This window comes from Hippocampus zosterae, chromosome 10 (genome assembly GCF_025434085.1).
Source record: "Hippocampus zosterae strain Florida chromosome 10, ASM2543408v3, whole genome shotgun sequence".
Classification (NCBI taxonomy): Eukaryota; Metazoa; Chordata; class Actinopteri; order Syngnathiformes; family Syngnathidae; genus Hippocampus; species Hippocampus zosterae.
In genome coordinates, this window is record NC_067460.1 from 24,661,932 (window position 1) to 24,676,367 (window position 14,436).

At 59.4% G+C, this 14,436-nt stretch overlaps 3 protein-coding genes across 3 annotated transcripts; all 3 read right to left on the reverse strand.

The window, feature by feature from the left end:
• Window positions 1–1,741: 1,741 nt before the first annotated feature.
• Window positions 1,742–4,166, reverse strand: LOC127608792 (P2Y purinoceptor 14-like). Its single transcript, XM_052078173.1, has 5 exons — window positions 4,044–4,166; window positions 3,381–3,537; window positions 2,939–3,192; window positions 2,664–2,877; window positions 1,742–2,217 (listed from the first exon to the last, which is right to left on the reverse strand). The coding sequence occupies exons 2-5, from the start codon at window positions 3,489–3,491 to the stop codon at window positions 1,759–1,761; spliced, it is 1,038 nt and encodes a 345-aa protein (XP_051934133.1). The 5' UTR covers window positions 3,492–3,537; window positions 4,044–4,166; the 3' UTR covers window positions 1,742–1,758.
• An 880-nt stretch (window positions 4,167–5,046) lies between these two features.
• LOC127608790 (P2Y purinoceptor 14) lies at window positions 5,047–6,631 on the reverse strand. The gene is made up of 2 exons (XM_052078172.1): window positions 6,551–6,631; window positions 5,047–6,387 (listed from the first exon to the last, which is right to left on the reverse strand). Exon 2 carries the CDS (start codon window positions 6,383–6,385, stop codon window positions 5,309–5,311), a length of 1,077 nt encoding a protein of 358 aa, XP_051934132.1. The 5' UTR covers window positions 6,386–6,387; window positions 6,551–6,631; the 3' UTR covers window positions 5,047–5,308.
• A 1,654-nt stretch (window positions 6,632–8,285) lies between these two features.
• On the reverse strand, window positions 8,286–14,245 carry shkbp1 (SH3KBP1 binding protein 1). The gene is made up of 17 exons (XM_052078134.1): window positions 14,053–14,245; window positions 13,502–13,555; window positions 13,349–13,394; window positions 13,151–13,283; window positions 12,967–13,047; window positions 12,681–12,845; window positions 12,520–12,610; window positions 12,222–12,412; window positions 11,999–12,114; window positions 11,451–11,538; window positions 11,182–11,298; window positions 10,782–10,952; window positions 10,549–10,704; window positions 10,354–10,450; window positions 9,696–9,880; window positions 9,529–9,631; window positions 8,286–9,446 (listed from the first exon to the last, which is right to left on the reverse strand). The coding sequence occupies exons 1-17, from the start codon at window positions 14,124–14,126 to the stop codon at window positions 8,726–8,728; spliced, it is 2,589 nt and encodes an 862-aa protein (XP_051934094.1). The 5' UTR covers window positions 14,127–14,245; the 3' UTR covers window positions 8,286–8,725.
• Window positions 14,246–14,436: the final 191 nt, after the last annotated feature.

The window sequence follows — 14,436 nt, forward strand, 5'->3', positions numbered from 1 at the left end:
AGCGCAGGAAAAGAAAAAACGAAAAGCTGCGTGGAATGTTTCTCATCTCTGGACGATTTGCTGACATCGTCGCCGTAAATGGCGCCGTCAATTGCCTTTGAGCTGACTCACGAGACAAAGCAGACACTCGCACACACATCCTTGACCCCCCCCCCCCCAAAAAAAAACAAACCCCAGACGAACTTTACGGATGCGTCTTTGTGTACTACGCGCGTGCACATACACACACACACAAACATCCACTCCAAAGTGCCTGTTTGTCAAAAATCTGTTGAGGGGGAAAAAAACAACAACTACTCGAGTTAAGTTTGGACATCATCCACACACGTGCACGCCCGCAGTCCACCGTGCGGGCGTGCACGTGTGTCAGATGGCATCTCGCGCGCAGAAATCCAGTCAAGCGCAGCCGTTCGTGCGGGAACCAAACGCGCCAACGTCCAAACCGACGACTTTGGTGACGCTCCAAACATGGAGCCAATTTTGTGGCTGTCGGTGAAAGCGGCGCCCGCTTGGTCCACGCCACCAAAATTGAGCCAAGATGGCGGACGGGGCAAAGCGAGGCTTCGTTTCTCGGCCTGCTTTCGTACACCGGACGGCTCGACGTGCCTCGCGCAAGCCGAGAAGCGATTGAAAAATAAGTTTTAATTTTTTTTTTGGGGGGGGGGGGCATTGCGAACCACACACAGACAGCATGCATGCAAAAGTAGGAGGTACACAAAAAGGGAACGGGGAAAGGTGCGACATGGCTGCGTCTTTTCTCTTTGCTTGCTTGTTGGCTTCTTACGAGTGGACAAACGGAAGCAGACAAAGAGCCGCCGCCACCACGCGCGGCAAAAAGTGCCCAGCCGGCCCCTTTTCGCGTGTTATTCCAAGCGCGCCGGCCGACATTCCTGTCGCCCGTTCCCCCGGCGCGATCGCCCGCCTCCTCTTCGCAGAGGTCAAAGGTCAGGAGTGAGCAAAGGGGCAAGGCAAAAAAATAATAATACCCCAACAACAATCACAAAATAGCATCTGCAAAAAGGAGGGACGCGCTCCCTCTTCCGAGTTGCGGTCCGGAGGCCGGCGGCGGCGTCCCGGAGCAACCGGAGAGGCGCGACGGAGGATCAAGCGGAAAAATGGCCTGCACTGCATGAATGAGAGCAATCACTTTTACAAAAAGGTCGAAATAAGTGTGTGCTTTAGGCGGGAAGGCCTGGAATTCTTTGCCAGGTCTGTCGTCAAGCTCGGCCGCTGGCGTCCACATGGAGCGGCACCGGCAGCGGGAGCGAAGAGGCAGAGCGGGCCCGTTCAAAAGTCACGTGGTGCTGTTGACTTTCCAGTCGTTCCCACGACACCAAACGACCCGGCCCGGCTTCCTCTCTCGCTCGCTCGCTCGCTCGGCCGTCGGCCCGCTTCTCGCTGGCCTAAAAAGGAGAACAAGACCTGCGACTGTGGGCTGCCTCCGTTTCAATTGGAATTTATGGGGGGGTTTTTTGAACGCAAGCTTTGGCATCGATGGCGGCAGAAGTGCCCACTTCTTCTTTTTTTTTTTTTAAAAGGTGCACAGCCTGGAGGAAATGGCGCTTCCGTGCTCATCAGAAGACAAGCAGGATAAAAAAAATGGCGTTATTATTATTTTTTTGAATGGAACAATGTCTTGTCTTAGGTTTTTTAACAAAACTTTTTTTAATCACTAACATTTTTGTTTTACTCATTAAATTCAACATTTCATCGTCATCGAAGCCATTTGGAAGGATCGCCATGGAAACAAGGCCGCATTCAGGTCAAGAAACCACTGGACGGGAGGTCGGACATCTTCCTCGGCGTTCGGCCACCGCTGGTCCGTTCGCCGGAGCCGAGCGCGAGGCCGCGGCCGCCCCCGACTCGCTCCCGGAAGCCGTCGCAGAAGAGGAAGTAGATGAGCGGGTCCAGGCAGACGTTGAGGACGGACACGGCGACGGTGGCGTCCTTCAGGTAGAAAAACGCCAGCCTGGCCCAGCAGCCGCTCGGCCGCAGCACGGCGTACGGCAGGCGCACCAGGTGGTAGGGCACGAAACACACGCAGAAGACGCTCACCAGGGCCAGGATGTTCCTGCGGGACTTGAGCAGCTTGCGGGCGGCGGGGGACGCCGACCGCCGCCGCTGCGCCGCCGCCAGCCTGCGGGAGGTGCTGCCGTAGAAGAAGAGCAGCGCCACCAGGACCAGCAGGAAGACGGCGGCCGAGAAGCCGTGCACTGCCTTGGGAGGGGAAAAGGTCGCTTAACCGCGGCCGCTCGGCCATGCGGGCCGCCGTCGTCGTCGGACCCATTTTCGCCGATTCAAACAGCCATCAAATTGACTTGCCAAGCGGCTGACGGGCTGGTTTGGCCCGACACGCGTTCAAATGCACGGATGGCGATGGCTAGTGAGGAGAAAAGCGGAAAGGGGCGCGGCCTGGACGGAGCGACCAATCGCGACGAGTAAGACATCATACACGTCCAATCGCTGGGCTGTTTACACTCGGAAGACGGAAAGACCGATCGGGAGGGCTGGCGAAAACTCCAACATAAGGTGCCTGACCGCCCCCTAAAATTTTCTCAACGGATTTCGAGCGTTCATAAAAATTTGAGAAATAAAACGGTGGATTTGCGCATATCTGTGGAAAATTGCCATCCCTAAAATGCCAAAACTCAAACTGGGCCAACCTTGTAGAAGAGCTTGAGCGGTCCGCTTTGGAGGTCGTCGCAGCTGGCGGCGCCGGCGCCCGGCGGCGCGGGAGCCTCCGGAGCGAGCAGCGACAGGATGACGTAAGCGGCCGCCACGGCCAGGAGGACGAGCCACGTGGCCGCCGAGATGACGTGAGCCGCCCGCAGCGAATGCAGCGCGGGACTTCCCAGCGGGTGGACGATCTTCAGGTACCTGGCGGGAGCGGCCCGTGAGCGACGCCGCGGAAAACGGGCGGCGCTTCGTCCCGGCGTACCTGTGGGTGGCGATGTATCCCATGAACAGGATGCTGGCGTACATGTTGAGGTAGAAGGCCGGCGCGCCCAAGCCGCAGTAGGACCGAAGCGCCGGCCGCGAGGCGCCGACGTGCCTGGCGATGCGGAAGGGAAGGCACAGGCTCAGCAGGAAGTCGGCCGCCGCCAGGTTCTTCAGGTAGACGCTGATGCAGCGCGACGAGCGGGCGCCCAGCAGGAACACCTTCAGCGTCAGGCCGTTCAGCAGCAGGCCCGCCTGCTTGACACAAAGCCCGGCGATTGCTTGACCGTGCCAAAGAAAAGCGCGCGCGACGCCGATGTGCGGCGGACGTCGGTTTTGTGCGGAAGCCCGGCCGACAAAAACAAAACGGAGCGACCGGCCGAGCACGCGACGGCGACGACACGCTCCGACACGCTCCGACACGCGCTTCGGAAGAGTCTCACCAGGAAGACCAGGCCGTAGACGGCGGCGAAGATGTGACGGCTCCAGGCGGCGGTGGGCGGGGAACCGCACGTGGAAAAGCTCTCGCCGGAAGAGCCGTTGAAGACGCTCATGCTCGCGGATCCTCGGGAGGAGATGCGCGACCAACGCCGGGACCGACTGCGAGTGAGAGGAAGGAAAAGCACATGTCGGACAACCTTTGCGAAAAGTCGCAGCTTGCGGACGAGAGGACGTCGACTCCAAACAGAGTAAAAGGGACGGTCGCGCGGCAACGCCAATTGTCACTTTTGAGGAAGTCATGGGCCACGACCCAAACGGATCGCCGCCGACGCCGCTCCTCAAAAGTAGCATTTGGTTGGCAAAGTTGGGTTGAAGGAATGATTGGGGATCGAAGCCAATAATTTCTGGTGGGGGGGGGGGGGGGGGCGCGCAACCACTCACGAGCTCTCCAAACGGGGACTGGAACGGACTCGGCCGTGTTGACAGACACGAGGAGGCCTCGGAAGCTCCAAACACGTCCGAACGATCCACAAAAGGGACCCGAGATGGGAACGTCGCCCTTCTTGCAGAAAAGACAAGAGAACGCCCATGCGCGTCCTCCCAAAACGCCACCAAGGTCTCACACACACACACACACACACACGCGCGGGAGCTTGTCAACTCACCTCCAGTAGTGCTCTGGACTGCTCGCCACTTCCTCTTGCGCCGCCGCCTGACCTGCTTCGGCGTGCGTGACATTTGCATGACAAACACGGGCGCTTGCGGGCGGATCCCATTCAAGCCAGCGTGACTTTTTTTGTCTCGCAACGCTCGCAAGCCACCCGACAATGAGCCACGGCAGGACAAACCCGGGACGGGACTGCTCATCAGTCCGCGGCAGAGCGCTCGCCCGCCGACGGGCGCCATTTGCCGTGCACGCCAGCGACTTCCACGTCCTTGTTCTCAATAATGTGAAAGTGCCAAGCGCCCCCCCGACGCTTCATGTCAAGGAGAATGCTCTTTTCCCGGTAGGCGCAGGTGGGACGCCTGCGGCACCTTTGGTGGCGGTTGTCCACCGTTGAGCTTTCGCTCCTCGCCCTTGCGTGAAGACGGCGGACTTTCTCGGGCGGGTTGGCGACGAGCCACGGCGTTGCTTGTGCGCACTCAGGCCGAAGCGGGCCAGTGAGCTCGCGGTTGGTCCGATCGGCTCGCGGGAGAAGGGCGAGGAGGCGGTTGAGCTTCGAAAAAGAACTTTCGAAAAAAAAGCCTCCGCCCGCGACGGTTCATCGGTAAAAGACGTCACCGTTTCCGCCGGCGACAGGTGAAGTTTTGACGGCACTGCCCTCTTTTGGCGAGGTAGCGCAACTGCACACTGCAGATGCAGCGCTGCGCCCCGAGTGTCCGCGAGGGGGCACTAAAATGCACTAAAAATGAACCGCGGCACGCAGCGCAGCTCCATCAAGTCTTGATGGATGATTGACTGCCGCGATTTTGGTTTGGGATGAACAACAAACGACATGTGTGTGTGTTTTAAGTTTAAAGAGATTTTATTTGTGCTTTCAAGTACAAATGAGAGAGACGATGCATACCCGTCTACCTTTCAGAGCGCCAACCTGTATGAACTACCAAAAAAATCCTTCTAACATACCAAAGCATTTTATATGACGGCAGAACCCCCCCCCTCACGAAATGTTCAACAATATTTCTTGCAGATCTCCATCATACAAGGTCCGCTTCATGTCTACTCATCATTCTACTTGGTGGCATGACTGTTCAGAGTTGTATTCCTGCGTTACTTTTTTGACCAAACATCCATTCATATTTACTATGTAAGATTCGCCACAAAATCCGCACGAACTACAGCTAAACCAACCATGCAAAAGCTTTCAAGTGGTGGCTTCTCTCTTCTCACCTTCCCTCGTCTCCATCGCTTGCTCTCTCTCAATCGTCCTCATCTCTTGGGGTCCTCTCCCGCTTCGCCGCCGGCCGCCCGTGTCGGGTTCCCCTGGAGCGCGGCCGCTTCTAAATGTCGCCGAGAGCGGGCGCGGCGGCGAGAGAGACGGTCCCGTCCCCCCGCCGCGAGCTTCTCCAGCAAAGACTCTCTGAACCTCCGGCACATGAGGAAGTAGACGACGGGATCCAGGCAGACGTTGACGGCGGACAGGAAGAGAGCCGCCTCCTTGGCCTGGAAGAGCAGGAAGCGCCGCTCCCGGCCCGAAGCCGACCCGGGCGTCTGGCTGAGGGCGTCGGCCACGCGGCACACGTGGTAGGGCGCGAAGCAGACCAGGAAGACGGCCAGGAGGCAGAAGATGCTGCGGCTGGACTTGCGCCGCACGTCCTCGCCGCCGCCGCGGCCGACCCGGCGGTACGAGCGGTAGATGCGGCGGGCGATGGAGGAGTAGCAGAAAGCCAGAAGCAGCGCGGTGAGCCAGAAGAGGCCCACGCTGAAGAAGGTGGACGCCCGCTGCCAGCGCACCCCCAGCGGGCTTCTCGGGCCCGCGCAGAGGCGAGCCGCGTCCCGCTCGGCCGGCCGGCCGGCCAGCGCGGCGTTGGGCAGCGCGCACAGGGCGAGGAGGCCCCAGCCCAGCGACGCCAGGACCCGGGCCGCGCCCGCGCCGCGCAGGACGCGGCCCCACGCCCGGCCGGGGGGACGCGCCATCTTGACGTAGCGCTCCAGGCCGATGAGGCCCGTGAAGACGATGCCCGCGTACATGGACAGGTAGAAGAGCGCCGAGGTGTAGCGGCACGTCAGCGCCCGCAGCCGCCGGCCGCCCGGTCCCATCTGCGCCGCCGCCCGGAAGGGGAAGGTGGCCAGCATCAGGAGGTCGGCCGCCACCATGTTCTTCAGGTACACCGCCAGGGCGCGGTCGCCGGGCACCCGGAAGAAGATCCAAGCGGCGGCGCCGTTGAGCGGCGCGCCCGCCGCGAAGGCCGCCAGGTAGAGCCAGGGCAGCACCTGCCGCGTCAAAGCGCCGCTCACGTCCGACTGGTTGGCGGGGAGGTGGGCCGACTCGTTCGCAGGACCCATCCCTGAAAAGGCCGCACACCGGCGACGTCAAGGCGATTTTTTTTGCGTCGCGTTTGTCTTGCTCAGAATTGATGCAAATAAAGGGAGCGGCTTGTTTTAGGGGGAGAAGAAACATCAAACGTCGCCGAGTCAAGTTTTGCAAGCAAGAAGGAAAAGTTGACTCACCGCATACGCAAAGAAAGAAAAGCCAAGCAGCCGTTTGTGGTCACTCTTCACCTTGCGCGATCTTCGCTTTTGTGTTCGCCCCCCCCCCCCGGCGTCGTCCCATGTCCCTCCCACGCCCACGCGGCGTCGCTCTCTCTTTTTTTCTCTCTCTCCAAGCAGGTGTGCCAGCATCGTGTTGGTCCTCTTGGTCAAAAAGGAAAAAAAAAGCTTTGAGATGAAAGTTCATATCATGGAGGCATCAGATATTGTTTGTAAACATCATTTGTCAGATTTTTGGAGCGGAGCCGTATTGGAAGTGCGCAATTTACGGATGGCGGCAGATTGCAGCGGTGGACCAAGAGTGGTACTTACCAGTGAGGGGGGGGGTGAAAGCCTGAATGAAGTGTCTGTCACCGCAAATATTTTAGCTCGACACATCTGTGAATGCGAATGAGTTTGCCGCCGCGTATTTTGCCCCCGTGTTAGTCGCCTTCTGCACTTTGGCCGCAAATCTCGGCGCGGGGCCTCCTCGGGGGGGGGGGGGGGGGTTTCCGAGGCAAACGGGAACTTTGGCTCGCTTTGAAGCGTTTCCACCTGCCTGCGGAGGAGATAAGAGGAAGCGTTCCAGACCGAGCGCCGTTGTCACTCGCCGCGCAGGAGAATGGCAGGAAGGGGCGTCGAGCAAAGGCCGAGCGCTGCGCGGCGGCGGGAAGTCCAGCGTCTCTGCTGAAACAACACGGACGCGCGTTCTGCGCCACTTGGGCCTTCCTCGCATGCGAGCGGAAATCTAAACAACGCGATGTTTGTGTGAATAAAACACCTTTGATGTTTGAATGCTTCCAAAAGGAGCGAGACACCCACCCTCTTCTTCTCCTTTGGGCTTGTCGCTTTTCGGGGCTTGCCGCAGCGAGTCATCGAGCCAAATTGCCTTTGCGCCTTTCCGTTCTACTGCCACTTCTTTTTTTCTCACCTCGTCCTCTGCCGCCGTTGTTGTCGAGCGACCTCCAACTCGGTCCCGAAGGCACGCTCAAAACCGCTGGGAGGTCGTTCCCGAGTTGGGCTGCTGCTGCTGCTCGGTGGCCATGTTGTCGCGGTGTGCTCACGTTGCCCACTCGGCCATCGAGGCCTCCGCCTGTGCTCCACCCTGAAGCCCCCCCTCCCCCTTGCACGGCCATCTTTGTCAACTCTAGAACTTGGCCAACCATCTTTTGAGTCATACTTGGGGCTAAAACGATTTCAACTTGAACCTTGAAAGAAGGGGGCACCTCAACGGACCTGAAAATTGGAAGGACGCGGTTTCGTTTTGGCAAAGAGAACCAATGTCACGCCGGTGTCAACGAGCCCACTTTGATACGAGCACTCTCAACCGCTTTGCCGATGATCGGGCATTCAAGAGTGAAGGCAAAGACGCGCGCGCGTCACTGCGGGCGATGACTTCCAAGTCCACGACGCAAATTCATTCGGAAACAATCAAAGCGCGCCATGGATCCCGATGAAACTGCCACAATCAGCGAATTCGGCCCACCCGCGCTCAGATTTGAGCCGATCGCGCCTCCTGGTGGCCACCCCGCATATATTTCCGGGTTCCGCACGGCCGAGACGCCAGAATCGCGACGTTTGAGTCACAAGATGTTTGCCAAAGTGCTCAGTTCATGGCCAGGAGAGAGATACGGGAAAAATCAAGTGACTTTTTTTTTCCAAGCCAAATTTAGGGATTTTTGGGGGGGGGGGGCAGAAAAAAAAAGCGTGCTCGCACTTGGTTCCAAGAATCCCTTTAGTTGTTGGTTTATTTATTGCATAGCACAGAGAGAAAAACTCTTGTTACTTCCAAAAAAAAGTCACAATGACGAACGTGTAACACCCCACCTTGAAAACCCCCCCAATACCAGGCATGAATGTTATTTGGCCACTTGGAGGCAGCGAAATCAAACATTGGGTTCCCGCCCATTTGCACACAGGGCTCCCGAGCGCCCCCTGCCGTTAGCAATGCAAGTAGTTGATGTCCACAATAGGGAGGAGCCATTGAAAAAACAAAACTAAACAGATTTGATTGACAGGCAGCATTGGCGACACGTTTTTTTTTTGTTGCCGTGTTGGTGTGGTAACCACGGCGACCAGACCGGAAGCAATTCTTTTGTGTGTGTGTGTGTGTGTGTGTGTCTTGCACGTCATTGTTCGTGCCTGTCACACGGGCTGTCAGAAGCTGGTCTCGTTCATGTGCGGTTTGGGGCCGGTCGTCGGGGCGGCGGCGGCGGTGCCGACGGGGCTGTCCGCGCCCGGCGGACTTTCGGGTGACGCGGTGACGTCCGACGACGGGGACGCGCCGCGGCGCCCCGGGGTGAGCGTCTGCGAGCGCGTCGGGCTGGTAACGGCGGACGGGGGGCCGGCGAGGGAGGCGGGTGCGGCGGGCCCGCGTCGCGACGACACCGGGGATGAAGGCGCCCCGGCGTGCGGGTGGTGAGGAGCGGGCGTCGCGAAAAAGGCGGCGGGCGTCCCGGGGCCGAAGCGCGCCTCCGGCTCGCCGCACGCGGCCGGGCCGCGCCTCGTGCCCTCGGCGCCCCCTGCCACCTCGGAGCCCTTGGCCAGCTCCTGGCAGCGCTCCACAAAGCTGCCCCTGCGCACCCACCCGCACTCGCGCTCGGCCGAAGCGCCCCCCCGGGCCCGGCCGCACTCGGCCTGCCGGCGGGGGTGCGGGCTGGAGCCGGGGAGGCGCCGGGGTCCGTAGGCGGCGAGGGCGAGGGGGGGCGGCGGACCCGAGGACGGGACCAGGTCTCGGGAGGACTTGGCGAGAGGGGCCGGGGGCGGAGCTTGGCGAGGGAGACTCCCGCAGAGGGAAGAGCCGCCTCCTCCTCCTCTTCCTCCCCCCGAAGGGCAAGTTCGATCGGCGCGGAGGCCTTCGCACAAACCTGAAGAAAGGCTGAAAGCGCGCACGCATGACATCGCCGTCGCAAGCGCGTGACTCCGAAACCGAGCGGCCGAGAGCGCGCCGGCACCCGTACCTGCACGTGGACGTTCTGGGCGTGCTGTCAGGAGTTCTGGTGAGAGCCAGGTCACACTGGTCCAGGAGCTCCAGCAGCTCCTCCTCCGTCGGCCCGCCCAGCGCTGCAAGGCAAGGCAAGCCGTCAGCCAGACGCGGAAGAAGGGCGGCTGGCGGCTGGCGTCTCACCTCGGATGTCCACCTTGCCGGCGATCTCCATGGCGGTGGTGAGGTCCCACATCTGGATGCTGCCGTTGGCGTGGCCGCTGAACAGGTAGCGGCGAGGCCGCGAGCCGATCCGACTGGAGCCCTCGCACTCGTGCACCACGAACGCCGTGATGGACGTGCCGTCCACCGAGCGCACCTCGCACACCCTGAGACGGACGCGCACGGCGGAAGCCGGACAATGCGTGCAACACGCTCCATTACAGGGGGGGTCAAACTCAATTTGCTGGTACAAAACCACCAAAATCATCCCTAAAATGAGGTGGCGGGCCGCGAGTTTGCCACCCGTGCGCGAGCAGGTGGAACCATTCATCAAACGACGACGCCATTTTCAAACGAATGGCTCTTGGCTTTTGACAATGGAAGAATCAACGACGACCTTTTGCGTCTTTGACTTTGACCGAATCATCATTGACTTGACGCACCGCCGATTTGAAATCAGCTTTTAGAACTAAGGGCTGAAAATGAACGCTTTTGTGGCGTTCACTCCTTGAAAGTCGTTGACGGATTCACTCGAAAAGAGCCAACGTTAGCCGTACATTAACATACGCACGAGCGCAAGCGGACGCGGCGCACCCCAACGGACGGATGGACGTACAGACAGACAGACAGACGGACAGACCTCTTGCCGTTAGACGACAGTCTGACGTAGAGTTTGTCGGTGTCCGGGACCACCCTCTGGATGAAGACCTGCTGGTCGTCTCGCTCGCCGTACGGCCCTGACGACGCACAAGGTGGCGAGGGATTACTGTGTTTGAGACGCAGCAGGTTTTTTTTTTTCGGGAGGGGGTGCAGCTAGCGGCGCGGCTACGCTAACCTATCTCGGTGCCGGCGCTGCAACCTCCCTGGCCGTCCACTTCGTCCAGGCTGAGGATCTTGAAGGAGGTGAGCGGCGTGGATCCCGGCTGGGTGGAGATCATCCCCCGGAAGCGGGTCACGGTCCAGGTGCGTACGTGGTTGTTGTCGGCGCAAACTGGCAGAGGCGCGACAACGGCGTTGGCGCGGAAGGCGGAGGTCAGCGCACCCCCCCCCCCACCCCCAACGCGTTACCCGAGATGAGGTGCTTCTCGGACAGCATGATCTTGGTGACGGGGCTGCGGTGGACCGAGAAGGTTTGGAAGAGCTGCGGGCCCGAGCCCACCGTCTCCGGGTGCTGCACGATGACGCGGACCGCTCCGGAACTGGTCCCGTACGCGATCTCGATCCAGTTGCCGCTGTCGCCTGACCGGCACCACAAACGCGCCTTATGTGAAGATGCATCAACCTCCTTTTTTTCCGTGTCCTGGATGTCTAGCTTGGAGCTCGCACGTCGCGCGGACTGCACTTGCTATTTGACATTTCACCGACTGCTACCACGTTAGCCCCGCAGAGGTCTCACATTCAGTTCGGGGGTTGTACTAGTTCACGGACCGTCATCTGGATATGGAAAAATGCTGAAAAGTTTGCGTACTGGTTTTGGGTGTGAGGTAAACGCTGAGTGCGGTGATGGCGTCCTCCGTGGCGTCTCGATAAAGTTCCGTCACCAGCAGGTCGTTGTCCTTCATCCTCAGAGGAAACTTCTGAACGTCTGAAACGACAAGAGTCTTTAGAGGGGGGAGGGGGGGGGGCAGAGGCCGGAACTAGCCCGGCTAGTTCCAGGAGGCTTTTTTTTGGGGGGGGGGGGGGAGCCGCGATCTGCAGAATTGTCGGGATGCCGCGAGTGCGGTGCGAGTGGCGTACCAATGTAGTAGATGGAGCCGTTGTTGCATCCCAGGATGAGGAAGGAGCCGGCCGTGTCGTAGCTGCTGATGGGAACCACGTCCTGGTTCTGTTCAAGCGACAAAAATCAAAAATCTTTGGAGCGATTCGCATTCACCACATTGCTCAACAGTCCATACGGAGCCCTCTCCCCATCGGCGTCTCTCCCTCTTCTTTTTGGAATGTATGAACGACACGCATGCGCGTCATGCCTCGCCGGCCACGTCATTGACCGCCGCGTATGGCAGCATTCTGACGGAGCCGCGCCGTTGGACCGAATCTTGGCGGACTTCCAAGACACGGAACGATATTCGTCGGCTCGTCTGACAGCGCGAGCAAAAAGTTGTGCGGTGTAACAAGCCCCCCCCCCCCCCAAGTCCTTTTTGTTGTTTTGACAGCTCGGCGTGTCACAAAAGCAAATCATCCAAGTGTCCAAGTGGCCGTTCCGCTTAAGAGAATGCGCTCGAGTCTTTCTGTCGACCGGCTCGTCGCTCGTATTGCGACGGAATGTCGGGTGGGTCTTCGCTCACCTGCCAGTGTTTGGTGACGGCGTTCCACACGCCCACCTTGCCGGTGTGACTGGTGGCGATCAGCTGGTTACCCACAAAGAACAGAGCCTCCGCCGGCACATTGAGGCCAAAGACGCCTGGAAAGCACCGCGGCCCGACGTCAAGACCCACGTGGAAGACCTTACGAGGAGGAGGAGGAGGCGGCGGCGGCGGCGGCGGCGGCAGCGGCGGCGCTCGCCCTCACCGATCTCGTTGCCGTTGCCGTCCGGGCAGATGGACCAGAGGATGATCTCCGTTCCCGAGGCCACGGCCACCATCTTGTCGTTGTCCCCCAGGGAGCCGCCCATCACCTTGGCGTTGAGCGCCACCCGCTCGATCAGCCAGTCCAGGCGAGGAGAGGTGAACACCTGCTGCCACCCGGTGGACTCCTTCACCCTGAACCAAAAGCAGCCCGTCAAGGGACGCCAGAGTAGGGGGGGAAAAAAAGAAAAAAAAAAGGAAGCACCCGGTGTCTGAAAGCACTTGCGTTAAGATTTGCGCACCTGTAACACGCCACAAAGTGAGAGTAGGCCACTGCGATCCAGTTGTGATGGCCGCAGATGATGCGGACCAAGCCGGGATCCGATGACGGCCCTGCGCGAGACGCGCAAAGTAGCAAGCCACGGGCTTTTGTTTTTGCGCGCCCGAGCGCGGCGGCCCCTACCTGCGGGCGCTCTCTCCTCCGCCCTGGTCAGCGCGCCCGAGTGGCCCAGGTTGGGCGGCATGGTGTTGCTGCGTCGCACCGGGGCCCTCTCGCCGGGCGCCGTCCGAGCCGCCGCGAACTGGGAGCCGGCCACGCTGTGACGGTTGCGGCGCTTGGCCGGGTGCGCTGCCACACAAAGGGGAAGTCGGCACGCGCGTTTCATTTGGTTGTTGGGCTGGCCGGTCAATCTGAGCAACGACACCATTGAGCCGGATCCCCGGAAAACGGGCGAGTGTCCTGACATTACCCGGCGGAGGCAGGTAGCCGTTGAACAGGACGTTTCCGCAGGAGGAGCGGTCCAACTCGTCACACAGCTGCAGCTTGCGCACTGAACACACAACGGGGACGCCACGCCGCGAGAGCAGCGAAGCAACAGGTTGTTGTTTGTTGGGTGAAAAGATGGATTTGACGCCAGTCTGCAAGGCGCTCACCGAGAGGCGTGATCCCGTAGAACTCGGCCTCGTGCATGAGAAGGTGCACGCTGACGGAGCGCGGGTGCAGCTCTTTGGTGCGCAGGAAGTTGAGGATGGGCGCAAACAGGGAAGGATCTCTGTCGATGAAGATCTACAAGCCAACGGCAGGCGTGAATGCGCAGCGCACACGCCGACCGCTGCCGCTAATTGACTTACAGCCCCGGTTTCGTCCTTCAAGGTGGAGATGCGCCCGCTCAGGAGACTGAAATCACACAGGCGCACGGTTGGAACACTGACTTTCGCCTCGAGAATGAATGAATGAGTTGTCTGTCCCCAATGTGAGCTGGTGCGTTTGTTTTGTGCGCCCACCTGGAGAAAAAGGAGTCAGGAACCCAGGTGAGCGTCTGCCGGGAGGTGCTGAACCTGTAAAACAAACACATCCTTGACGCGCAAGTTGTGTTCGCGTGTGCATTTTTGTTCCGTTAAACGCCAACCCGTGTCGAAGAGGCGCTTACGGAAGCGCCTCGTCGACCTACGTTATGGTCTCAACTGACTCAAACGGACTATAATTCAACACCCTAGAAGACGTGTAGTCGAATGGACACTTGTTCGTTCGCCTTGACCGCGTCTATTTCATGTGCACAGTTCGCATTTCGCAGCGCTCCAATCCGCGCCTGAAGTTCCTTTCTCGGCCGAGTTTTTATTGAGCTCCACGAATGTTTGTCTCGCGGCGTTCTTATTCGATTTTCGAGGAACAAAAACCATGACCGATGATTTCCAAGTACTACTTTTGGAAAGATGGTGTGTACGTGAAGTCGTGGGACACCGCTGCCCGACGCCGCTCGATACAAGACGCTAGCCACGGCTAGCCGACTCTTTGCTAAAAAAAAAAAGAGAAAAATCGAATAATTCCCGCTCACCTTTTCCCGCCCACGTTCAGGTGGATCAAGTCTCCACTTCTCGCCGCGTTGGACATCGTGCCGACACGTTCCATCGCCAATCACGACAAAAAACAACTCTTGGAATTCATGTTTTTGCGACCGAGTCAGTTCATGTCGTCGAATCCACTTCCGGGCTTGCAACGGAGCCTCCGGCGGGAGAGAAAACGCGAACTGGCACTTTTGACTGGAGCGGGACTCGGATTCTCAAAGTGCCGATTCAAAGCAGCGAAGGATGGGGTTTTAAAGTTGGGTTTTACACTCGGGGTGGGCTTTCGCGGTTGGCCTTTCAATTTGGGCTACGTTTCAAACTCGGGCTGGTTTTAGGAATTAGGATTTCAAGATGGGCTGAAGCTTTCAAAGTAG

Excerpts from the sequence above, each read along its gene's own strand:
- shkbp1 (XM_052078134.1), bottom strand. The coding sequence starts at position 14,126 with ATGGAACGTGTCGGCACGATGTCCAACGCGGCGAGAAGTGGAGACTTG. Across the intron at positions 13,395-13,501 it reads CCTGACTCCTTTTTCTCCAG|TCTCCTGAGCGGGCGCATCT; the intron begins GTGGGCGCACAA and ends GTGTGATTTCAG. Across the intron at positions 10,451-10,548 it reads CAGCGCCGGCACCGAGATAG|GGCCGTACGGCGAGCGAGAC; the intron begins GTTAGCGTAGCC and ends GTGCGTCGTCAG.
- LOC127608792 (XM_052078173.1), bottom strand. The coding sequence starts at position 3,491 with ATGAGCGTCTTCAACGGCTCTTCCGGCGAGAGCTTTTCCACGTGCGGT. Across the intron at positions 2,878-2,938 it reads GGATACATCGCCACCCACAG|GTACCTGAAGATCGTCCACC; the intron begins GTACGCCGGGAC and ends CGCTCCCGCCAG. Across the intron at positions 2,218-2,663 it reads CGCTCAAGCTCTTCTACAAG|GCAGTGCACGGCTTCTCGGC; the intron begins GTTGGCCCAGTT and ends TCCCCTCCCAAG.
- LOC127608790 (XM_052078172.1), bottom strand. The coding sequence starts at position 6,385 with ATGGGTCCTGCGAACGAGTCGGCCCACCTCCCCGCCAACCAGTCGGAC.